A 24878-nucleotide genomic window follows, 5' to 3' on the forward strand; every position below is an offset into this window, starting at 1 on the left:
TTTCTACATTCCCAGTGATTGCACAGCCTAAAGTGGAGAGCATGGGAAAAACAGCCACTAAAAGTAAGGGTTGTGGCAAATCACTGCAACAGAATTCAGAGCTAAAATGCTTATTTGTGTGACTATTTACCATGGAAACAAACTACCAGCTAAATATGAAACAACCTCAGCCTCACTTCCAACTCTCTTGGTTGGAAGCAAAATAGGACAAAGGCACAACATTCAAGAGAAATCCTACACTCACTGTAGGATGTGAGAGTCACTAGAACCTGTGAGTCAACACACTTCTTTTATTTAACAGAAGACTTCTTTCAGTGTGCTGGGGTTGGGGTTTTTTGGTTTTTTTTACAGTCAGTTCAGAAAATGTACATCTCACTAGAGTATGCAGAAAAAAAATGTACAGGAAACACTTTAGGGCTTTTTATTTAACGTAACATGAAGGAGCAAGATCCCATTTCTCAGTGAAAGGTAACAATAAAATAACAAACTAAGGCCTTGAAAGAGCCTCAAACATTATTGTGCCTTCTCATTCCCACTCTACTTTACAGGTATCCGGTCTAGAATTCTCTAAATGAACTGTTATATCACAAGTATCCTTTGTCCTTTAGCCCTTTGTGTCTTTAACTGGTTTTTTTTCTCCTGCCAAAGCAGAAATTTTTCAGTTTTAATAACAAATATTTGCTGATGGTGGTGGGCAGTAATGAAATGCAATAGAACTGCATATCATACAAACATACTTTCATTTGGATTTGAATTTAAATTATGTCTCAAAGTAAGTAAACCGAATCAACTGATGAAGTAATTGCAATATTCTCCAAAAGCATTCTGTTACTCACTTACTAGTTTCCTTTGGGAAAGCCACATTTTGTGATGGCTGTGCAAATGAATACTGCAGCTTCCAGAACAGTGCACAAAGTTAACCTGATCACCTGGTACTGAAACTCAACTCTATTCTTCCAATCTGCTTTACACACAGCAGCTCATTCACTCTGCCTTAATGGCCTCAAGGTAAGCCCCTACCAGGGAATGCCTGGCAGCCGGAATCAACTTCCTTTAGGTGAAGGTTTATTAATAGAGTCCATTCCTGGGAGACCTGTCCTTTTCCGGGCTGCAGTCTCTATTTTCCGTACCAGGTCCACATCCCACCGATGGGTGACAAAACTAACCACAGCTCCAGGTGCCTTGCTCCCAACCCGGCCAACTCTCCCAGCACGGTGCAGGTAGTCTTGCAGGGTGTCTGGGAAGTCATAGTTGACCACTAGCTGCACACCGCTGGTGTCCAGCCCGCGCGAGGCCAGGTCAGTGCAGACAAGGACAGACACATCACCCTTCTGGAAAGAGGCAAAGATGCCAGCTCTAGCAGCTGCCGACATCTGCCCCTGCAGCCTCAGGTGCTTGATTTTGTGGTCGTCCAGGATATAGCCCAGCCAGTTGACGGTGCTGGCACTGTTGCAGAAGATGAGAACAGCCCCTCCAGATGATGGGCGCTCCTTGAGCAGCTGCAGCAGTTCGGACAGCTTGTCCCGGCCTTTGAGGCGGACAAACTTCTGCTGGACGTGAGGCGGCAGGCGGTGCAGGCTCTGGGTGCTGAGGGTGACAAACTGGCCCACGTCAGTGAACTTCGCCAGCGTCTCGCTCAGCCCCGCGGGGAAGGTGGCTCCGACCACCACCACCTGCGTCCTCTCCTCGTCGGGACCGGCCGGCCCGGGAGCGCCGGCGGCCAGGGGCGCGTACGCCAGGATCTCCTCCAGCAGCTCCGTGAAGGACTCGTCCATCAGCGAGTCCGCCTCGTCCAGCACCATCCAGCGCAGCCTCTCCAGGGCCAGGAAGCGCCGCCGCAGCGCCTCCCGCAGCGCGCCGGGGGTGCCCAGCAGCACGGCGGGGCCCGGCGGCGGCGCCCGCAGCTGCCTGCGCAGCCCGCCCGCGGCCCCGCCGCCCGTCAGGCCGCGCACCGCCAGCCCCGCGGGCGCGCACAGCGCCGCCGCCACCGCGCCCACCTGCGCCGCCAGCTCCCGCGACGGCAGCACCACCAGCCCGCGGGGCGCCGCCGGCCCCGCCGCCTCCACCGCCGCCTCGGGGCGGCCGAGCAGGCGCTCCAGCAGCGGCAGCAGGTACGCCAGAGTCTTCCCGCTGCCCGTCTCGGCGGCGCACAGCGCGCTGCGGCCGCGGCGCAGCGCGGGGATGGCGAGGCGCTGCACGGCCGTGGGCCGGCCGATGGAGAGCCGCTCCAGGCCGGCCAGCAGCGCGGGCTGCAGCCCCAGCTCGGCAAAGGTCGGGCCTTGTCCCGACTCAGCCGGCGGCGCCTGCAAGGCGGGAGCCGCCGCCTGCGAGGGTTCCAGCTGGAAGTAATCCCCGTACGCCTTCCGGTGCTTCCAGCCCGCCGACACCAGCGGCGGCTGCTCCCAGCGCCCCACCGTCTGCCAGCGGGGCTGGCTCAGCTCCGGCCGCCGGCTCCGCAGCAGCAGCTTCCCGGAACGCGGCGCCGCCGCCTGCCCCTGCTCGCGCCGCCGGCGCTGCGCGCCCCGCTGCAGGCGCTGCCGCAGGGCCCAGGGGACGCGCACCACGGCCCCGGGGGGCTGCGGGCTCCCCGCCGCCGCCGCTGTCCCGCTGCCCGCCGGCCGCCGCGGCAGCAGCAGCGGGAGGGCGAACGCCGGCCCGGCCCGGCCCAGCGCCATCGCGGCCCCCACGTGGGGCGGCGGCGCCGGCCGATGACGCCTGAAACCGGCGCTGGCCCCGGTTCTCCCCGCCCCGCGGAGCCGCGGCAGAGCCACGCGAGGAGGGTGAGTGCGGCGGGAGGTGCCGCTCCCTTCTTTCGCCTTTTTCCGCTGCCGGCTGAGAGCCTTCCCCGCGCCGCCGCCGCGGGAGCAGTCGCGGCCCTGAGGGGCTCTGGCAGGGCGGCGCGGGCCCCTCGCTCGGGAAGGCGCCCGTGGGGCGGGGAGCATCCCCCGGCGCCCTCACGCTGGGTGAGCCCGGTCCCCGCTGCCCGGCGAGCCCCGTCACACCTGGCGGGGCACCCACCGCCTCTTCCCGGCGAAGGACACGCCTGTGTTTGCGGGTGGGAAATGACACTCGGTGGCAGTCCCTCTGGGCTCTCTTTCAGGTGGTACAGCAACAGGAATGACGGTGAACACACCGCTGTGCTTTAGAGGGAAGAAGATCCTGGCTCCAATGGTGCGAGTGGGGACACTGCCAATGCGTCTGCTTGCTCTGGACTATGGTGCCGATATCGTGTACTGTGAGGTATGGAGAAGGAGCAGATGAGGCGGTTTTATCTGACAATATTGTTATTAAGGAAAGTACAAATGGACTTTTTTCATTGTATGGTGTGTTCTTTTTATACATAGTTTTCCATTAATAATGAGGAAAGAAGAATCTATGTCTTGAGGCATTTCTCTGAGCCATTCTCAAGTTACGGCAAATCCATATTTTGAGGCTGTTCAGTAACTTCAAGTAATTTAGACAAAACACTATAACAATTTCCTCAAGTTGTACTTTTATTTGCATTTGGGGGAGTAGGGTGTTGTTGTTTTGGTTGGTTTTTTTGTATTGTTTCAGTAGAGTCAGAACTTTGAATGAACTTTGAAGACTGACTTCATGTCTCATCTGGTTAGTTCTGCTGTGCCTCCATGTATTTCACTCATAGCATTGCTCTCCTTGTTTCTTAAACACTTTTTTTAAGCTGCCTGAAATTGAGGTGTGGGGTCCTCAGCATAAGAACTATGTGGACCTCTTAAGAGTGGATCCAGAGAGGCTACGGTGTTGATCAGAGTGCTGGAGCACCTCTCCTACAAACACAGCCTGAGAGAGTTGGGATTCTTCTCTCTGGAGAAGGCTCTGAGGAGACCTTGTTGAGCCCTTCCAGTACTTAAAGGGAGATTTTAAAAAAGAGGGAGAGGAGCATTTTACAAGGTCAGATAGTGGTAGGACCAGGGGGAACAGTTTTAAGCTAGAGAGAGGAGAGCCTTAGATTAGTAAGAAGCTCTTTAACCAGAGAGTGTTGAGATACTGGAACAGGTTGCTCAGAGAAGTTGGTCTCTCTAGATAATTACTTAATAAAATGGGCAGTTGTTTAGAGCTGACTGGCTGAAACAATTCAACTCACTGAGATTTTTTTATCCTTTCTACTCAGGAGCTGATTGACATAAAGATGCTGCAGTGTAAGAGGGTTATAAACGGTAAGAATGGCATTTCTTTGGATAATACCTGTAAGAAGTCTCTTTTCTAGTTAAGAGAAAGGGTAATTATTTCTCTGAAGCATTTTTCTAGTGATTATAGTGATGTGTCAGTACATATAATCTCACTGAATTGTGTCTAAGGGCTTACAGTAAGCTTTTGAAGTGCTACCTTATACCTGTCTGCTGCTCTAGTTTTAAACTTCCAGTTTGTTTGGACTGCAGTAGAGACAGTTTCCAATCATGTGTCTTTTTAGATGTTAGCTGTTTGTGACATGATAATGTACACACCTTTTAGTCTACTGCAACAAGGAAGCAACATGTACAAGATCTCACTGTTTATCATTCATTTATTAATTTGAAGTCCGTGGGCTGGACTTGCAATAACATGATTGTCACTGCAAGTTCTTCAAAAGGTATCTTTGAGACCTAGCCCTGTTTGAGTGGCATAGAAACACATGTTTGCAGTGTCCCTGCTGGGAAACAGAAGTTCACTACAAATCTCCTCTCTTCTCCTGCCCCTTCCCAAAAATAGTACTGTTCATTCTGGCTGAGTCATCACTGGGCTTTGATACTTTTCAAAGAACATGAAATTACTTTGATGACATTTTATTTATAAACAAATGACATGCTCATATGCCTTTTTTAATTTTTACATTTGTACAGAATTTTTGTCTGTTTTTTCTGTTTCTCATTTCATACAGAAGTACTTGAAACAGTGGACTTTGTTGCACCTAATGACAGAGTTGTTTTCAGAACTTGTGAAAGGGAGAGAGAACGTGTTGTCTTCCAAATGGTAAGAAACCAGATACTGTTCTAACAACACAGTTAAATGAAGTGGTTTCACACCAAAGGTGTTGCGGAATTTCTGAGCTGTTGGTATGAATCACGATTCTACATTTTAAGTTCTCTTTAGAGCTGTTTTCAGAAGAGGTGATTAAGGTAACCTTTGTGCTCTCCAGCAGCTTGGTTTTGTAAGAGGTATCTTAGATATTTCTGAACTTATGGATGTGGATATGAATTGTGCTGAGGTCTGATCACACGTTGAAGTTATGCACTGTCCTGTAAACAGTCTCACGGGAACGACTGAAAGAGTTTAGTATTTGTTTAGTATAGATAAGAGAGGATTAATATGTGCATTGGCATTGCTCAAATGGGTTAAAGATTCTCTCTTCTGAAGAGAAAATGACAGTAATTTGCTCTTAGAGATCACTCTGTGTAGGACAAGAGATGATGGACTTGGAGGGAGGGGGAAGCATGAGTGGATTGCATTAGATACTGAAAAGACCTTTTTCAATAGTAATGTAACCCTGAAATAAGTTGCTTGTGGATTCTGTAGAACTGTTATTAGTGGAGCTTCTTAAGAACATTAAAATAGATATCTGTTGCCGAGGGGCTAAGAACATTTGATATTGCTGTAGGTGAAGAGGGCAGACAGACCTCTTTGGATCCTTTTTTGTATCACCTTTTATCATCAGTGGCTGACTCCACTATATGCTGTAGGTAAATGTTTTAAGTATCCAGTGTGCCTCTGAGTGGGTCTCTGTCTGTACTAAATGTTCAGAACAAATATAGTTGTACACACGTGCAAGTAAGCACCTTGGTTTTTTATTAATTTGATGATATTTTGTAATTATAAATCCTCTTCTATTACCAACAGGGTTCAGCAGATGCCGAAAGAGCCCTGGCAGTAGCTAAGCTTGTGTAAGTCATCCTCTCTCACCCCCTTCCCACCATGGGTTTGTCTGGGATTTTTTGTACAGAGGAATTATTGTAGAACACAGTTTTTTATGATTGAGAGCATCAAGGTAGCTCTTGATAGAAGCAGGAAAAGTTCAGCTGCATAAATTCTATGCTGGAATGGCTTCTTGCTAGTGCAAGTGTGTCTTTGATCTCTTCAGTATGAATTTCCCTGGGTATTGCACAGCTGCAAGACCAACACACCTGAAAATGTCCCTTATTTTTTGTGGTTTAAAGCCTCCAGTAATGTATTGTGCAGGAACCAAAGTGGCTCTTAAAAAGGTGGTTTTAAGCCTCCATTTAAATATATGGAAGTTTCAGTAGGACTTACTGTAGTGATGAATTTAGTGGTGGATATACTTTCTATGGAATTAAGTATATAGAAGGTATTTAAGATGAGTATTTGCAGCTTCTGCACAGCACTGGTTATTGAAAACTTTGAACAATCCAATCTTCAGACCATCATTAGGATTTATATATTTAACTTAAATAAGTGAGAAGCTAAAAATTCAGAAGTTCAAATTTACCTTAAGTTCTCATTTAAGCCTTTATGATGATGGAACAAATTATCTGGCAAGATATCTCTTTCTTGATCCTTGTTCTAATATGCTCAAAAATATTTTGATTTTTCCTTCTCTTTCAGAGAGAGTGATGTAGCTGGTATTGATATTAACATGGGATGCCCAAAAGAATATTCTACTAAGGCAAGTGGATTTTGATTACTCTTAAATGAGCCTTTTCTGTCTTGGGGGTATAGAATGTGGAATACATGGTCTGGTTTCCAAATTCAAGCAGTAAAATTTTGATGCAGAGAAAAATTAAATTTAATTGTTTGTAGTAAACAGAACACTCTAGAAGGTATCATGGCTCTAATACAGTAAAATAACATAGGCTTTTAGAAAATTAAATTCTTATAGGCTAGATAAAATGAAGTGTTTAGGGTTTTTTAATATTTTTCTGAAGTCATTAATTTGTTGGCTGAGTGAAATAAGTTCTGCCTAGCCTTAATAAAAATTGAAATCACAATTTGTCATCTGAACAAATCGAAAACAAAAAACAGTCACAACTTAGTAATGCTGAATTCATTTATTTGTCAGTTTTAAATGGGAAGACAATGGATAACTTAAAACCTAGTTTGTTTGTTTGTTTTGTTATAAAGCACATGCAGTTCTAAATTATTCCTGTATCTGGGACTAGAACAGAGCATTCAAACTGGTTGTTAGGACTGTTAAGCCACTTGATGTAGAGATAAAGGATCAATGAATTGAACAATGGCACTCCATTTTGATGTCAAATGCTCCACAGAACCATAATTAAGAACAAAACACCAAAATATCCATCTTGTACTGGGGTGAAAGATCAACCACTCACCAGCACTTGTACTCCTGTTCTCCAACAATAGTTCTGGGTCAAAAAAATTTGTACAAAAATGTTGTTGGCCTCTGCATCTATGTATGCAGATGAAATGGTGTTGGAAGAACAGCTAAAATATTAAATTGTTCATAGCTACGTTATGGATGAAAAATGGGAAAATGGATGATTATGTTTGCTAAAAATAGCTTTCTGAAATCCTGTCTGCTCCCTAAAGTGATGAGAGCAAGTTGATGCCCTGAATTACTGCTTAATTATTCTGATACAGGTCTAAGAAATGTAGCACCAAGGTGTTCAGTAATGCTTCTGTATTTTAAATTTTGCCTTTTTTTTCCTCAATATGATATTGTGCTTTTGTTCTGGTCTGCTATTACGCAAAACAATTGAGTTGAAAAATATGTTTGCCTAGTGGCTAACAGCTTCTGTCTGTTTTCCCAGGGAGGTATGGGAGCAGCACTACTGTCTGATCCTGACAAAATAGAGTCTGTAAGTATCACCTGGTGGGGTTGGAGCTGCCTTGGGAAGAATTGTGCACTGTGCTCTACTGGCAGCAGGAATGGGTTGCATAGAAAACAGATTTGTGATTGCTTGAATGGAATACTCAGTTTAGGACACTGGAGTTAAGGTTATAGATAAATATTCCTGATTTAGTTCTCCTTGCCATTATCTGGACTATAAAACTGCTACTTCTGGGATTTTCTCAGTTTAAAAACTTTCAGTGTGGTGCAATATTTGTGAATTTTACGTGTCTATGCATGTTTTTTGAAATCAGAGTTCACTGGTCACGCCATATTAAAAGCAATGTTGAAACTCCAGCAGCAGTAAATTGCTCTCTAAAAGTCCAGTTCAAATCAACAAAGAAGTGGCAGTAAAAATGTCTCAGACTATAAGTAGTCCTGTGTATCTACTGGATAAAATTGTATATTTAGTTATGGATTGTATATGTCTGTCTAGCATGTAAGATTCTTTATAGAGGAATAGTAAACAGTGTTACATTATTCTAATTTATTTTCAAGAGAGAAAGGAGGGCAGTTTTAGTAATGCCACTGTTGTGATCCGATTTTTGTCTTCTCCTTTTTTTTCAGATATTGACCACCCTTGTTAAAGGAATTTGTAAACCAGTAACGTGCAAAATCCGCATTTTGCCCTCAGTAAGAGCATAAATTGTTGTGCTGAAGTGTTCAGCTGTTAGTGCTCTGATTTACTCAGTTAGAATATATGTTGTTCTGTTATGTTTCACTGTACACCAGTTGCTGTGCAATAGCACTTGGAACTTACAATTTCTGTTTGGGATGCTGTAGCAGCCTAAATCTGACCTGCAGGTGCACAGAGACTGTGACTGTGGGCTTGTCAGTTTCATGATAGGCAAGGGCACAGAGGCTTTTATCCTCTAAATTTCTCAACCGAGTCATTTTTTATGTCATAGAGGTACAAAAGGTTGTAGGACAGCACCCTCGAGCAGCCGGTAGATACTGTTAGTTCCTGTTTTTCTCATGGGGTAGCCAGTATCTGTTCTTTCAGACTAATTTTTCTTCCATACTGTTTTCCTGTTTTTGCAGTTAGAATAGCCAATGAAGTTACAGGGTCTATCTTTTTCAGGATCTTTTTCCAGACTTTTTTTATGGCTGATGTAGCTTCCTTACTGCTTTTTTTTTTTTTTTTTTCAGATGAATTCTCTACATATTTTTAAACCTCCAAGAGATTATGTGCCTTCTCTTTTAAAGACTGATTATTTAGCAATTGGGTATTTAATTACTTCCCAGATACTATGATTACATATGACCTAAACAGATATTTCAGTAGGTAGAAGAACTCTACCTGGGTCAGCTTTGTTCAGATGTCATTTATGTGTTGGGATAAACAAATGAAGCTTGTGTGAAAAGAATCAGTAACCCAGTCTAAGATCAATTTGGTTCTGAAGTATTAAATTAGAGAACTGGCACCTTTATCCTAGAGCCTCTTCCTTTTTGTTTCAAGCTGGTTTTGGGTAGTGTCATCCATCAGAACAGCAGGTGAGCTTCTGTTTCTGCATCCCTGCCAGCTGGGACATGTTGCAGTTTTCAGACTGAATCTGATATGTTTGGGATGAGCCACAGATTTTCCTCCAGCTTTTGAAAGGAAAATTTGCCTTTTTTTTAATTCTCTCTTTCCCTAAAGATGCATAAGACATGTTAGTGCAGCAGTGTGTCAATTTTATTTCTGCTTTTTAAGAGCATTTTACCTCTTTGAAGATATACTGGGCCTTTTGATTTACTGGGCATGTATGAATATCCTTAGAATTTTTTAGATGCTGGTTAACATTTTTAGGACACATCTGAGAGGAATATTTATAGTTGTGTGATTGCATGTTAGGTTGATTTCAGAAGGCATCCTCTTACTGAAAAGCATTTTAATTACAATTTACGGAGTAGTCATTAGAGAGGACTTGCTAATTAAATGTTCCAATCATTTTCAATTGACAGTCTGAAAACCTTTGGAAAATATTCTCCTGCTACAGAGTATTATGTTACCTGGTTTGAGAGAGTTTGTAAACTGTAGGTTCAAGGAAGCATTGAAAATGGATTCTTTTTTTTTTGCCATAGCATGTAGTTCTTCAATTGAAGTATATATTAAATGGTTGTACATGTTATGTTATTAATGAAAGGCAGGAATCACATCCCTCTTGATAAAAGAAGGCTTCCAGCATTTGTTTTTAAAATGGTCATATGATAGTTATTCTTTTTGCTTTGAATTAAAATCATGTCAGACTGTCTTATCCCTCAGGTGGAGGATACTGTGAATCTGGTGAAGAGAATAGAGAAAACTGGCATTGCTGCCATTGCAGTCCATGGAAGGTAAATGGATTTTGGGCAAGAAAGACTTAGATCTTTTTTGTTTGTTGGTGACTGTACCACAGTATGATACGACTGATAATGAGTATATTCTATACTCTAAATGTAATATGTGATTCTGATTTCAACTGTTAACTGGTGTTCTAGGAAATCAAGTCAGTAATTGAGGAATTCAGCTGCTTGCTGCTCTTTTCCTAAATATTTTTTCTCAAAGACCAAATAAAACTAAAATTATCTTGCATACTTTGTATCCAGAAAATCAAATATATAAAATAATTAGGCTGAAACAAGTATATCCCAATAATCCTTGTGTCATGTCTGCTGTGGTTTAGAGATCTATAAATTCCACAGGAAATCTTTGGTCTTGTCTTTTCCTTTTTTTTCCTTTTTTTTTTTCTTTTTCTTTTTGTTTTTGTTGGAAAGGAAGAAGGAGGAGAGGCCTCAGCACCCTGTCCACTGTGATGTGATCAAGGCCATATCTGAAGCTGTCTCCATTCCAGTAATAGCAAAGTAAGTTGGACTAATTAGCTCATTCTGGTCAGATGCCTGTACTTAAGGTTTCCAAGTGCAGGAAAAAGAGCCATGATTAATTATATTAGTGTTGTTAATTTTTAGTGGAGGATCTCATGACTTCATTAAGGAATATGCAGACATTGAGACCTTCCAGAAAGCAACAGCTGCCTCATCAGTCATGATTGCCCGTGCTGCCATGTGGAACCCCTCTGTCTTCAGAAAAGAGGGGTTTTGCCCCTTGAAGGATGTCATGCAAGATTACATCAAATATGTATGTTTTTATGAAGATCTTACTTGTAATTAACATTGTTTAGAATTGTTAATCCAAATCTTACTGCAGTATCTTAAATCCTCTTAATTTCGAAGACTTGGTTCTGGGGATATTTTAACATAGTGCACGTTACATGATCCTTGCAAATCAATCCCTGCTTCCTCTGTTTGATTTTGTTCAGAAAAAAAAATTGTTCAGAAAACTGTATTCAGAAAACATGCTTTTTAGCCCTAGTTTCTTGGGAGTATTTATGAGGTTTACCAGGCTATCTAAAAATGTAAAAAAATCTAAAAATATGTAGTCCCATGCTTTCGAAGTCACAGTTGTACAAACTGAGCAGATTATTATATACAGTATACAATATTGCATTTACAGCATTGAAGAGAAAGGTGAAGGAGTATTAAAAAATCAGTTGCTCCTAGATTCACTTTTAGAAATTAATTACTTTTCACAAATACTGTCAAGAAGTGTTCACAGTAGGAAAGCAAAGGGAAGGATTGCCAATAAAGTAATTGGCAAATTACTGTATTGTAGTACTGTAGTTCCATTAGCTAAGTCATCTAATATATAAAGTTTTGTCCATTATTCAAAAGACAAAGTTTTAATGACATGATAGGAAATTAGTCAGAAATCTGTAACTTTGATCATGTCAACAATTCAAATTCTTTTTTTTTTTAATTTGAGCTTGCTATTAACGAGTTACTTACTGAAATATCAGTGCATTGCTAGTCAATGATGTAAACAGGTCAACTCTTTCTTCAGAAGTTTATGAGTCAGTTGAACTTTAGTTGGTGAAGTCATGCCAAAATAATCAGATTATAGTCACATTCGTGGGTAGTGTTGAATGTGTTACTGAGGAAACTGCACTGAGACTTGCCTTTTAAAAATGATGGTGGAAGTCATGAAGAGACCATGTGCAGTATAGAAGATAAATTTGTTTTGTGTGTTTTTGAATTCTTTTTCTCTTTCCATCAGGCAGTGAGGTATGACAATCACTACACCAACACTAAATACTGTTTGTGTCAGATGTTAAGAGAACAGTTGGAAACTACTCAGGGTAAGAAGCTGCATGCTGCACAGTCCACACAGGAGATCTGGTAAGCATGGACTTCAGAAAAGGAATTGTACTCTGTCAAACTTGCACACCACTTCTCTACCTAGCACTGCCTGGCATTTCACACAGTCAGGAGAAGGTGCAAAAACCTCAAAAATAACGCTGTAAAGTAACAGTTTTACACAGGTAATTAGAGATGTCACAGTTCATACACATAAACACTGGATAGAGACCTAATGTAAAACTGTGGGGTTTATGTGCTATGCCTAACAATTCTTTAGGGGCTTCCAAAATCAATCTCTGTTTTTGTACATGTGATGCAATACCAACTTCAAAATGGGCTAAGGCAATGTGTGTGCAGGAGAGGGGGACAGAGGGAGCCATTTGGAAGTTTATGAAACTGCTTTCTGCCAGCAAACTTGGTCTTTTAACCCCTGTTCTGAACAACCTGTTTCATGTCCAGATAATTGAGGAACATTCAGTTTTTTAAATGCACCAGTTTATCTTCAGACAATTATAGTGCATAATTCTGCTGTCTCCTGGTGGTGAGGATGGGTTACAGCCATTTGAGCTTTAACCTCAGTGCTGAATGCAAGAGAACAGTCTGCTGCTCTTCCCACAAAACATTTATGTAGCAGTATGTAATAAATTTCCTTCCCTTAGAAGCATAAGTTAGTATTGTTCAGCTTCATTGCTTTTTTGCTTGGAGCATTGGAGATGGCTTTGTGGGCAGAATCCATTTTGTCATTGAGCAGCCCTGTATCAACCAGCATCTTCATAACAGAAAGTAAAAGTTTCTTTTATGCTGCAGGTTTTATTGCCATTATCATCTGCAGAAAATCAATAGTCTCAGTTTTTCAAAATAAATCCAGCCTGCCATGAGTTTGAAATTTAAAAGGGTTTGAGGCTTTTGCCTTTGACTAAAATCCAGGTTGCTTCTTCTCTTTATTTGGGCTTGTGAATAATATTCTGAAGTCAGAAAATCTGAGGTTTTGAGGGGTTTGGATGCTATAGGGTTTATTATTTATAGTATTTTTAATCACTATAATTAGAAGAAGATTCTTTTTCCTACTTTTTGCTTGCATTGCCCTTGTGGAGCTGATGCACCAGGAGTCACTCTGAGGTGTTTGTTTGCTGATTCATTCAACTGCAAGTTATTAAATGAACCTATAACTTGAACCTTGCAGGACCTGTATTTCTGACTGATTCTGCCTGCACTTCCAGGATATGTAGTGCTGGAAATCAGAACATCCTTTTCCTACTTGTAGCAACAATGTAATGTCACTGTGCAAAATATAGCCACGCTTCCACTTAATTCTCTGTCCTCTTAAGATATACTGTAAACACAATTGATTTCTATGTTTTCTTTCTCTGTCATAATGTGATACAAAAATTTATAAACTGATCTGTAATATAAAGGAATTCTGTTTCAATAGTGAAGCCTTTGAAATGGGTGACTTCTATGAAGAAACCACAGCTATTTTTGAAGCAAAGAAAACATCTTTAGAAACCAAGGTGCAGGATGAAGATGACCAAATGGAAGATCCAGATGTAATAAAAATGGCTGTTAGATTTGACAAGTAAGTATGCAAATCAAGTTTTCCACTCTCTTGCATCTCTGAATAATAACTGTGAGGTTGATAGTGTCTTATCAGTTTTTTGAAAATACTGATTTGCAAAACAGCACTTACTGGGTGAATTCCTATGAAGCAGTAAGTGAATATCATTGCATAATCACCACTTTTCCTGTGCCATTTGCATGTTGTAAGATGTTCTTTAGTTCCAGGCTTCCTGAGACTGCTTAATTCTCTCACTTAACTTGTTGAAAGTGCTGAGTGCTCTAAGAGAAAATTAAAAAAGAACATCTCTGTGTAGAAGAGTATATTACAAATATGTAGAGTTCAGTTATTTTTAGTGAAACTTGACTAAAACATAATTTTTCTATAAGAAGTCCTGAACAAATTTCTTAATACTCGTCTAAGCAGAGAAGATGCTCATCTGAAGTCTTCTAAATGTGTTCCACTCATCAGCTATTCCTTGAAAAATTAATTCATGGAGTTGAATTCTATTTTATGTAATTTTTAATTATAATCTGTGAAGCCCATAGAATTGCTGTTACTTTCCATGTTAAACTAGTGTTTGCTGGTTTTGCTAATAGGCCTATCAAAGAGCTCCAGAGTGTGATATGTAAAATCCTCCACAAATGCAGTCATAGTGCTTTAATATTTAGAGACTATATTACCTGACTCCTTGAGAACTGAATACAGATTTCTTTAATATTTCTTTTCTGCCATGTGTGAGAGTCTGTAATTCTCTGTCAATAACTGAATAAATTCCTACATTTTCTACACTTCTTTCATTTGATTACTGCTTTGTAACAGAAGCAGCTTCTCCTTTTTTCTACTGGTGTTTAATGGGTGCTTATAATAAGCAGTACCAAACTGTATCTCTCTTCTGTGTCACATATTTAGTTAGAATCTCCTTTCTGGTGAGTATCTCTTCTCTAGCTGTATTACTACAGGATGTACATATTCGGGAAAACTTTAGGTTTTATTTTAGATGTTTGTCACACCTACTACTTGAGTTATCTAATGAAGAAGAAACATCTTTTTCATAATTTTAGCTGTAAAATTAAGCTTCACATAACTAGTAGAAGTAATAAAATAAGCAGCACTGTCTTTTTAAAATAGAATTTTGTGCACAGTTGTTGACCACAAATTTTTCTGTCTAGGCGAGAATATCCACCACAGATCACTCCAAAAATGTATCTTCTGGAATGGTGTAGGAAAGAAAAGCATCCTCAGCCTGTTTATGAAACTGTGAGTCAATGAAAAACCCTTTCAAACATCTTCCTCTGCCTTGTATATGAAATTAGGTATTTTGGGACTCAAGGTAGTGAGAAATTCTGCTTTCCAGTCTGGTGTAGCTCTTTCAGACGGCAGCTGCAGAAATGGTAATGCACACAGGTATGAGAGCAGCAGCTTATTTTATTAGAAAATAAAAAATCCCCAGTCAGGCCTTCAGTCTGCTTTTGATTCGTTTGTGAAAGAAGTTGCTGCAAATTTCTGGTCATTATATAGGAGCCCATGACTGACTTTCTTTTACTACTTCTGTGAAGAAAAGAATTAAGTCTTGGAATGTTTTCTCTGTTGTTGCACAGTGTTACAGATAAGAACTGTATGGGACAGGAGCACCTGTTTGGTTACATGGGGACATTATTTGATTACTTTTTATTTTTGTAAAGCAAAAATATTTGTAGAAATTGGACAATTTCTTAATTTTTTAGTGTTGTATGTGTATAGTGAAATTTGTGGTGTGAATTAGAGTAATTGTAAAGTTATGTTGCTTGTTATCCTTATCTTTATGAAGGAATGTTGATGATGTTTCTTCTGTAAATTACATTACTGTTTTTTGACAGCCCCTTCCCTTTTAATTCTTTTTTTCTACAGGTTCAAAGACCATTGGATAGATTATTCTGTTCAGTAGTGACAGTAGCTGAGCAAAAATACCGATCAACTCTGTGGTAAGCCATCCTTAATGGGTTTTCAGCTGGATTTTTGTTTCTGAAATGTTGCTTAAAAACTTGCATTAAAGGGTATTCCAGTTTATTCCAGTTGGCTTTCATAAAGGTCAACTAAAAGCTACCTCCTAAAGCTACTTCTAGGAGGGAGAAAGGATTAAAAACTTCTGAGAATTGAATGTGACAAGAGGAAGTAAGCACTGGCATAATCAAGTAAACGGTTACAGAATTTCATTCACTTTGTGTTAGTCCACAAGTTGTATTCGAAGGGGAGCAAATAGGTGACCCAGTTCCATTCTGTGTGTGATGAGTTCAGGAAGAAGCCAAGGGAGGCAGAGGAGAATGTTGGAGGAGGTTATGCCTTCAGCCACTGCAGCAGATCCATTCCCAATTAGAAGTCAGGATTGAGTGTCTATATTCAGTGAAGCAGAGGATGGTGCTCTGAGTTCTTGGAGATCACAGTTAATTAGCAGCTCCATCCAGGCCTGCTCTAAAGTTTCTTGATGGTATTTTATACAATCTTCTATTAATACCAGAGTTGATTTGAGGCATTTGCACCTAAGGTGATGTTGATTTAACTGCAAAGCTAGAGCTCAGCATTGAACATTTTAAACAGGACAAGCACGCAGAACTGCTTTGCAGCCTTCCTGTTCAGAGACTTTAGGAAGTTATGCTCAGCTGATATGAAATTTTGAGAAGAAAATGTTTTCAAATACTTACTTCCACAAATGTGTGATGGGCAGTCTTTCTCAGAAATGACAGAATTTTTATTATTACAGAACAGTTCCTGTTTTTGTCAGCATCAATGAACTTGTACAGCTGGCAGAGAATATACTTACGCCTGAGTCTCTTTCAAGAAAAGTGATCCTTCATGACTCAGTTTTGTTTAGTGATCAGATTTGTAAAAGTTACCTTTCTGTGGGCCAAACACACATTGGCTGTGTACCTTTGACATGGAGAGTGTTCGAGAGACAAGCCCTGATAGAGACAGATTTTCTAGGAATATTGCATCAGGAGTGATGCATCAACACTTGATGTCTAGCAAGATTAAAATAATTTCTGGAACTGACCTGGTTTGTTTTTCTGCTGTGAGATGACTACAAATGCTGTTTGTTTCATGATGTTGCATCAGAGACAGGAAATTCTCTTGGCAGTGTAGAGACCTCAGTTTCTACTTTTACGTGTGCTCTGTGTGCTTGTGCTTGCTCTTCAGGGACAAGTCCAAGAAACTGGCAGAACAGGCTGCAGCTATTGTCTGTCTGAGAGCATTGGGTGTCCCAGAGGGAAAGCTCTGTGAGGGACAAAATCACCTGATTAACAAACGCAAGAGGGGGGACCAGGAGCCCTTGATTAGCAGAGACCGTGGAGAGGACCTTGCTGAGCCTTCTCATAAAAAAGCTAATTTTATTGAAGACACTTCTGACATGAATGTGCCGAAGATACCACGATAGCATGGAATTAATGGAAATTAGAGATTTCATGCCTATGCAGCTACAAATGAGCTCCTATTTGTATATCTTGCTGTTCACGTTTCATTTGGATTCTCTCAGAGACAGATAAATTTCCCAGTTGTGAAAAATACCACTAAGATGTTTACTGTTCACCACTCACTGTCCCTATGGTGCCTTTCAGATGATAATTAGGAATTTGATTTTAAAGAACATGGAGAAGGTAATCCCAATAATAAACTTTTTTAAAATATCTGGTATTTTCAAAGCAGTTTTGTCATTGGTTTCATTACTTGTTTGTTTATTTTTAATTAGTTTCCAGTGTGCGGGTAAGAGATGTATTAATACATCATCCACAAACAGAGGAATGTAACTGTGTATTGGAACTGTGTTGTTAATCAGAAAAATCAATGTAGAAAAATAATTAGTAGCAAAGTAGACATGGTTGTGTCAATTGAGTTTTATCCATGTTTTGCAAGCTTTCTTTACACCCCTCATGTATCAAGAAGAAGGTTTTTTTGCAGAAGGAAGGACTTAAAAATTGTAAGACAAGCATTAAAATAACATTCTTCTGTGATAACTTCTACTACGTTTTACCTTCAGAAATATGGCAGTAGAATTAACTGTCCTTTCCTGGTCTTAGGTGTTAACAAATTGTGTCTTTGCAGTAAGGAACTGGAGCCAAGCCTGGTGGCACTGACTTTGTTGAATGAAGGTCCTTTTTGTCTTTTGAACTTGAAAGTCCTCCTAAATGTCTACAAGTAGATTACTTGCAGTAACAGCCATCCAAATATGGCCTTGTATGTTCCTGAAATGTGACCCTGTTTGTCTGAGCAATCAGCTGTTGGTGATACAGGGGTCTTGATCAAAGGCCCACGTTCTCTTCTTTGTTTTCCATCATCACAACTTATTAAAGTAAACTGTAAGTAAATGCTGGATGACAGGAGAGGATGCCCTGTCTAATTCATGACAACTCAGCTGAGCATGTCTGATTCAAATTAGAGTTCTGAATCCTCAAAAGAATGCCAAAATAATTCAGAGGTAGTTATTAACAGTTTATTGAAACAGTGGCTTAGTTTCCCTCAACAGTGTGAGGGGTCTTGAGATTATCAGCTCTGGTCTGAAAACAAAATGATGGGGATGTATCATGCCATGATCTCTTAAGTACTTTGTATAAAGAATGTACAAGGTATAATTGATTTGGTTGTAATTCTTAAAGAATCTTTCTATTTAAAATTTTGATTCTTTTCCTCAAGTGGTAGTGCCACATTAAACCATCCTTTTAAAAAGGAAGAACAATATCTCATCAGATAATATTCAGGGTTGTGAAGTTAAAATGACTGCTGTTTAGATTAGAGTAATTTAAAGTAAATCTATACAGTCTAGGAAGAAGGAAGTTTATCCTGTTCAATTTGTATGTTACAGTAAGTGCACTTTAATATGTTTATATTAGATATCATTTTAGTGCCTCAATTTTACTCTGAAGCACTAAAAAAATTTGCTGTATTCATCAGAAATTTCAGAACTAGCCCTTTTCCTATTACAAGTTCTCTCTGGATATCTTACTTTTGTCAGAACTATTTGAAGCCACAATAATAAAGAAAAGGTCATTTTTAGGTCCTGCTACCAGTGTCATTTGCAAGGTCTAATGTAATAGAATCATGGAATGTTGGAGTGTGGAAAGCACCTCTGGAGACTGTGTGGTCCAAACCCCGTGCTCAAAGCAGGGTGAACTAGGGCAGGTTTCCCAGGACTGTGTCTAACTGGGTTTTGCACATCTTCAAGGATTGAGACTCCACAACCTTTCTTGGCAACCCGTTCCAGTGTTTGAGTGCCCTTAAGGTAAGTAAAAGCAGGGCTTTTTTCCTTCTGCGTGGAATATCCTGTATTTCATTTAGTGCCCATTTCCTCTTGTCCTGCCACACAGAAGGATGTGGCTTAGTCTCATAATCATTGTCTGTCTAAAAGGAAAATGGAATCTTTGGGTAATACAGGTGGTGGTGCCTAAGTACAGGGTGGACTTGTATGGCAGCAGCTACTGTGGATCAGTGGAAGTTCCAGTGGATTGGGATGAGTTTATAGATAAGTCAGTCACGAGAAGCATGTTATTTCTCTTTTGACCCAGAAAACTCCAGAAAATTACTCAGGAGAAATTGTGTCACTGCTGACTTGAACTTCTTACAGAAGTGAGATAGGATCATTCAGTTTAGGAGCCAAGGCCTTCATAACAGTATTTGTACCTTGGGGGTGTTATTTCTGGTATTTTGTCATGTGGTGTGAATGTGCCTCCTCCTGCCTCCTTCGTCTGCCTGTGCACACTGTTCATATTGCTTCCTTCCAGCCAGTGACTCCATGCAGCTCCGAGCACAGGTTTGTGGTGAGCGCTTGGTGTTCCAGTGCTGCTTGAGAAGGTGTAAACCTTGGGTTCGTTTGATCAGCTGAGCAGATTTCTGCAGGATGCTGTCAAACATTCACATGTAAGTGTAGTTGAAGATAGATACCTCAACAGAGGTTGCATGAATACCAGCCTGGAGGGGCTTTTGTACTCATTACAGAACATGTGCCTTGGCTTGGTTGATGGAGAGAGTTGGATAAAGCTGGCTGCATAGTTTGCTATGAGTGAAACAAGTTCTATGTTAACACTAGTCTGCAAAGTGTGTTTATTAAATGAAATGGGTGCTGAACCTTGGGGGAGATGTTTCTGTTTTCTAATAATCTCATGTTTTCAAATCCTTCCTGAAATTATTACATGGTTGCCAATGTTCCACTTACTCCTCTCTGCTCCCTGCAGTGGTTGTACACTCTAATGGGGTTGTCTGTGCTGTATCTATGGTCAGGCCAAACAGAGCCTGTGAAAACGAGAGTGAGGAGTCACTCTGTTGGAATGAGCTTTTAATGCTAAATATAGAAGGCTGTAATTCTGGCAAATGGCTAGAAAGTGTAACATTTGACACCTTTGATCAGTTTCAGGAAGAACCAAAGAAATGTTGCACTTTTATAGAAATGTGTGTGCTTGCTAGAATGTTGTGATTTAATGATTTTCTGTTACATATTTTCATTCCTTGTAACTCTGTTACAACTAATGTGTGACGACTTTGATCATTGGATTCATCCTAACCAGTTCTACAGATAGGATAACTCTATTTATCGTGTGTGTTCCCTTCTCAGCCCTGGTGGGAAAGTAATTACTTCAGTGACCAGTGCTTTCCTCCTAGAATTCCTTACATTCACAGTGCTTTTAAAGAGCAACTGGTTACTGTCGGTGAGTTTCTGCCGTGCTTCTCTTCCCTGCTGTACCTTCCAGAAACAGAAGGTGGCAGGTATTTTTATTGTTGGCACAAAAATACACTGTCTTCTGCAGTATTTACCAATCCAGCCATTGCACTTCAGCATTCTTGCGTAGGGTGGCAATTGAGACCACAGCTCGGTTGCAGGATATTTAGCTTCACTTTTCAGAATTTTTTTTTAATTTTAATGTGGTGTGAATATAATACTTGGTCAATACTGATGAAAGCTGTGCTCTATTTTAAGTATTTGCTTAGTGAAAATGTTTCACTGTTAATCCTGTGGAACTCTGTGAAGCAGCTGGAGGGGGTTTTGTCCTAGGGGTACCACCAGCCAACAAAAGAGCATTTGTATTTTTTTTTTACTTGATAGTGATGCTGCAGAGAGTATTTGTAATGATGCCTGCCAAAGTGTGGTCCATGGGTATGGGGAGAACTGTAACTTGTCCTCCCTGTATTCTGCTTACTAGAAATGTGAATGGGAATGCAGAGATGTTTTCAGCAGCCTTTAGTGTGGATGTACTCACTGAGGGTCTACCTCCAGGGCCTTGCTGGCTGGAATGCTTTTTGGAATGTCCCAGGCTCTGAGCCCAGCCCCGCCCTGGAATGTGAGGTTAAATGTTGGCGGTACAAATACAGAGTTTGAATATCAAAATCCTAGAGTTGCCCAGCACTGCAGTTTCAGAAACTGGCAAGTGAGCCACATGTCAGCTCAGCTGCTCTGCAGTTCAAAGAATAAGCATGCCTGGGGTTGCTGGGGAAGGAGGGGGAGGTGGGCTGGGTTTTGTTTTGGTTTGGTTTTCCCTTACCCGTTATGACACGCAGAAGAACGTGCTTTTCAAACACGTCAGCTGGCAAGATTGTGAGAGGTCCCACACAGGTGTTAGCTGGAAAAAGTCTTCATTCACAAAGGCATTTTACTGCCATTCTTTAATCAAACCTAGGAGCTCAACATAATGAGAGTTATTGCCTTTTTAAACAGGAACCTGCTTATATTTGGACTTTGAGTCAAGGAGGGATGAGATTGCCTGTAAGGCTTAAGTTCCATCTGTGCCACCGTGCAGGAGGCTGATGCTTGAGGCTTTGAGTCAAAGGTGCTGATGACAAAGCTGATGAAAAACATTAAAAGCTAAACATGGAAAGCAAGCCTTTGGTGAGGAGGGAGTGCATCATGTATTGTTAAAAAACAGTTGTCTAGGTCAGTTAAGGAGAAGAACTGCTGAGCTCCAGGGGGAGTCTGGTTCAGTCACCAGTATTCCAAGGAGCTCCAGCCTCAGTGGGGTTTGTGAGAGGAGGCTTAAAATATGCCTCACTTGTGGTGTTCACTTAGCTCCAAAATGAAACTGTGTTGCAGGAGCTAATGTGAATCAGCTGTTAAACATCTATCAGTTAAACAAATAAATACTTTTCCCTTGTGCTGGTGTGGTTGGGACAGTTTCTGTTTTCTGTTTTTAGAAAATTATTGTCTGCAAGAGCACTGTAGTATAAATCTGATACTTTACTCATTTAAACTTTATTTTCCTCGATGAACTCCATACATTTGTTAACGCTTCAGTATGTCATTGTGTTCCTGTTCAACTGCCTTTAAAAATTATTGCTTGGTGATTGCAACCAATGGGTATCATCTATGTACAGTTGTGAACCTGCATTTTTTGATTAGTATTCTGTTGCATGGAGCTGGCAGAACTGGATTTGAATACAGATCTTCAACCTACGTTTTAGTTGGTTTGAAACAATATAAACGCATTCCCTTTTCTAGTACTTTTCTTGTTGATTTGCAAACTTCTCTAAGCAGTGTTAGGCTGCTGTGCATGCCTGTGCACTTGCCACTGCCTGTGCACAGGTGTTAGCATGGATTGTCAGCAGCTGGTCATGGGCCTTCGTGTTAAACTTCTTAAACAGAAACTGATAAAGTGGTTTCCCTCATTGTGGTCAAGGAAAAGTGAGCGTTATAAAGATATTTATCTAAAATTAGTACATTTTTACCTTTTCTAATCTTAAACATTGTCAAATATTGTCTTTTTGAGTAAAAAAAAAATCAGGCTGTAATTGAACTTCACTGGGAGACTTTCACTGACTTACCTGGTTTGGTTCAGTGTATGCTTATTTGCTTAAGAAATGGACCTTTGCCATTCTCTTTAAGTTTTTCAGGCAGTAAAAGGGTTTTTTTGGTGGTTTTTTTTTTTTTTGGTTATTTGTGGGGTAGTTTACTTTTCATTAGCTCTCTGAATTGTTATCAATTTGAAAGCATAGTTGGCCGTGTGTGCATCCATTCTAGTTACATACCCATACTAAATCTCAGGCTACAAAAAGTTTAAAAGCTGAAGCCATTGTTTTCTTTAGTGCTGAAATAGAGCCAAATCCTGGACACCAGACAGAACACAAAGAAACGTGTCAGTAGAGGCACCTACACGAGCCACAAACCCCATGAGATCTGAAGGGTGTTAAAAACAATATGAGGCAGTTTCACTTGAGCAGAAATGTGCATTTATTTCCCCTGTATGGCATACAAAAGGGGTGTTTGTAAGGTTTTGGGGTTTTTTTAGAAGTTAATTTAACATTGTGTATTTAGATCTGTAGGTGGAAGGGAATGGAAGGTGGAGTGTTCACAAGGGCATCAGAATGATATGATTTCAGAGAGGTGCAATATTGGGACTACAGGATTCAGGCAGTAAATCACTGTATAGTTAGACCATGATACCTACCTGTCACATCAGTGGCATGGTAATTATGTCATGCTGCCCTGTGACATTCTCCTATTACAGCTAATAGCAGCTTTCATGTTTTGCAGTGCCTGAACATGGAAAAGAGTTGTAGTTCTTAGAAAGTTTATAGCCTGTAGGCCATAGAAATACTGCATTATGAATGCTGGATTAATAGGGATTTAATAAATTACCTTCTCTCCCATTAACTTTTATCAGCATGTTGCAATGTAGACCATAAAATCAGTGGTAGTTTGCTCACTGGTGTGGGTATCATGCATGACTGTGCAGCATGACCTGAGAGTGCATATCCCATAATGCCAGTGCTGCTGGGTGAAGGGATAGAGAGAGAAAAAAAAAAAAAGATTAGTCACTGCTGTCTTTCTGTGCAGTAGTACTGGCACAGCATTTAGCCATAGATTAAACATTTATCCCTTTTTCTTGTGTTCATTTTTAGTATTTAAACTCACATTTGTAGTAAGATTCTCCATTCTTTGTTAGAGGCAAAATGTGTAATACAGTGTTTATTGAAAGTGATGCCTTATGCCACAGAAGCAAACACAGCTCATAGTAGGATGGAGGGAAGAGTTTCCATTTAACTTCATAGTAAACCTCACTAAAGACAAACAGATTTGATCTACCCACACTTTATTTTCTTCATACCTCTTCATTAAAAAAAAAAAAAATCAATTTAGATGAAGAGGAGGTTTTACAGAAAAAGTTGATATATTTTCATGAAAGGAAGAGCTAACCTCATCCTGTTAGAAAACATCTTGCATCTTCACCTATCACTGCCTGACTGCTATTGTGTACTGTTTTCCTCTCAGCCCAGCCTGTGAATTCATGGGATCACCTGGTCGGAGAGAACATTTCACCCACACAGCTCACTCCTCTCACTTCCCCTGTGCTTTAGAACCCTCCATGGCACCGTACTGACAGTGCAGACTCACAGTGAGCAGCAAATGCGATTCCTTCTTGCATTAGGAATTTTTGTTGGCTGTTCTAGGACTGTGACTTAAATTGATTTTCACTAAACACAACTCAGCCCTTAAAGAAGCCATCTGCAACTCTTTAACAGATTTTGGGATATTGACAAAAACTGATCTTAGCATATTGATGGTACTCTTCACTCAGGTCTGTGTGGGTTGGGAAGAGGGTTTTCAAATGGTAATTCAGGATACCTTCTGCTCAGTTGTTTTCTTAGCCTTACTTAGCTAAAGTTAGCTTTTGTAAATACCTTTCTTTTCTTCCACTTCAGTATTTAGAGTAGGCATGTCAAGCTGACCAGTCTTTTTAGCTGAACATAAATAGTCACCTTGTTAATCCTGGAATTTCAATTGCAAGCCTTTCTTGCATCCCTGGGTGCACCAAAATGAATTTGGGATGCAGCTGTTACACCTGAGCACTATTGTGCAGGTATTGACTTCCATTCATGAAGGTTTTTAGCTGGGGTGACAAAAAAGTACATCAGCTGTTTTCCAGTCTTTGGCTGCAAAGGTTGTTTCCATTGTAGAGGTCATTACACAGCTTCTTCCTTGAGGATTGTAGGGCACAGTTGGCAGCATCCAACTGCTGCCAGTGTTGGTTTTTCTTACATTGCTTGCTCACACTGCAGCTGGGATCCTCAAGAACATGTGTGTACAAAACATCCTGTTGACAACCTCAGCACAAACATCAGTGGCAGGAAAAGAAAAGGGCAATTAAAATTGTACTTTTCAAGTACAGTATGTCCAAATCAGGATTCAGGTCAGTGTTAAGAGTGTCTGTGGAGTTTGTACAGTTACTGTCTGTAATGTAGCTCATCTCCCAAAAGAATGTAATCATTTTCATTCTTTGGCACTTCCATGCAAATTAGCAGAGAAATTAGTGCCATCAGAAGATACAGACCAACACTTGCACTTTTCTGTTATGCTTCCTTGTGATTGAAGAGATGGAACTGGAAAATGTTTGGAAATTCTATCCACTATACTTC

General features: G+C 40.8%; 2 protein-coding genes across 4 annotated transcripts; one reads left to right on the top strand and one right to left on the bottom strand.

Moving 5' to 3' along the window:
* Positions 1–398: 398 nt before the first annotated feature.
* Positions 399–3107, bottom strand: DDX28 (DEAD-box helicase 28; the record flags this gene model as incomplete). The annotated part of the gene is given in 3 exon segments (XM_038148535.1): positions 399–2901; positions 2903–3039; positions 3042–3107. Coding segments are annotated over 3 exon segments (2061 nt in total), but the record flags the coding sequence as incomplete, so codon positions are not given.
* On the top strand, positions 1984–17191 carry DUS2 (dihydrouridine synthase 2). 3 transcript variants are annotated; one of them, XM_038148290.1, is made up of 16 exons: positions 1984–2111; positions 3101–3240; positions 4130–4175; positions 4877–4968; positions 5833–5876; positions 6556–6616; positions 7722–7769; positions 8369–8434; positions 10047–10117; positions 10538–10624; positions 10730–10898; positions 11874–11995; positions 13389–13532; positions 14684–14771; positions 15402–15475; positions 16686–17191. In XM_038148290.1, exons 2-16 carry the CDS (start codon positions 3118–3120, stop codon positions 16921–16923), a joined length of 1473 nt encoding a protein of 490 aa, XP_038004218.1. In that variant the 5' UTR covers positions 1984–2111; positions 3101–3117; the 3' UTR covers positions 16924–17191. The 3 variants fall into 3 exon arrangements, with proteins under 3 accessions (XP_038004218.1, XP_038004216.1, XP_038004217.1); XM_038148288.1 differs by lacking the exon at positions 1984–2111 and adding an exon at positions 2642–2780; XM_038148289.1 differs by lacking the exon at positions 1984–2111 and adding an exon at positions 2787–2963.
* The last annotated feature ends 7687 nt before the right edge of the window (positions 17192–24878 follow it).

This window comes from Motacilla alba, chromosome 11 (genome assembly GCF_015832195.1).
Source record: "Motacilla alba alba isolate MOTALB_02 chromosome 11, Motacilla_alba_V1.0_pri, whole genome shotgun sequence".
NCBI lineage: Eukaryota > Metazoa > Chordata > Aves > Passeriformes > Motacillidae > Motacilla > Motacilla alba.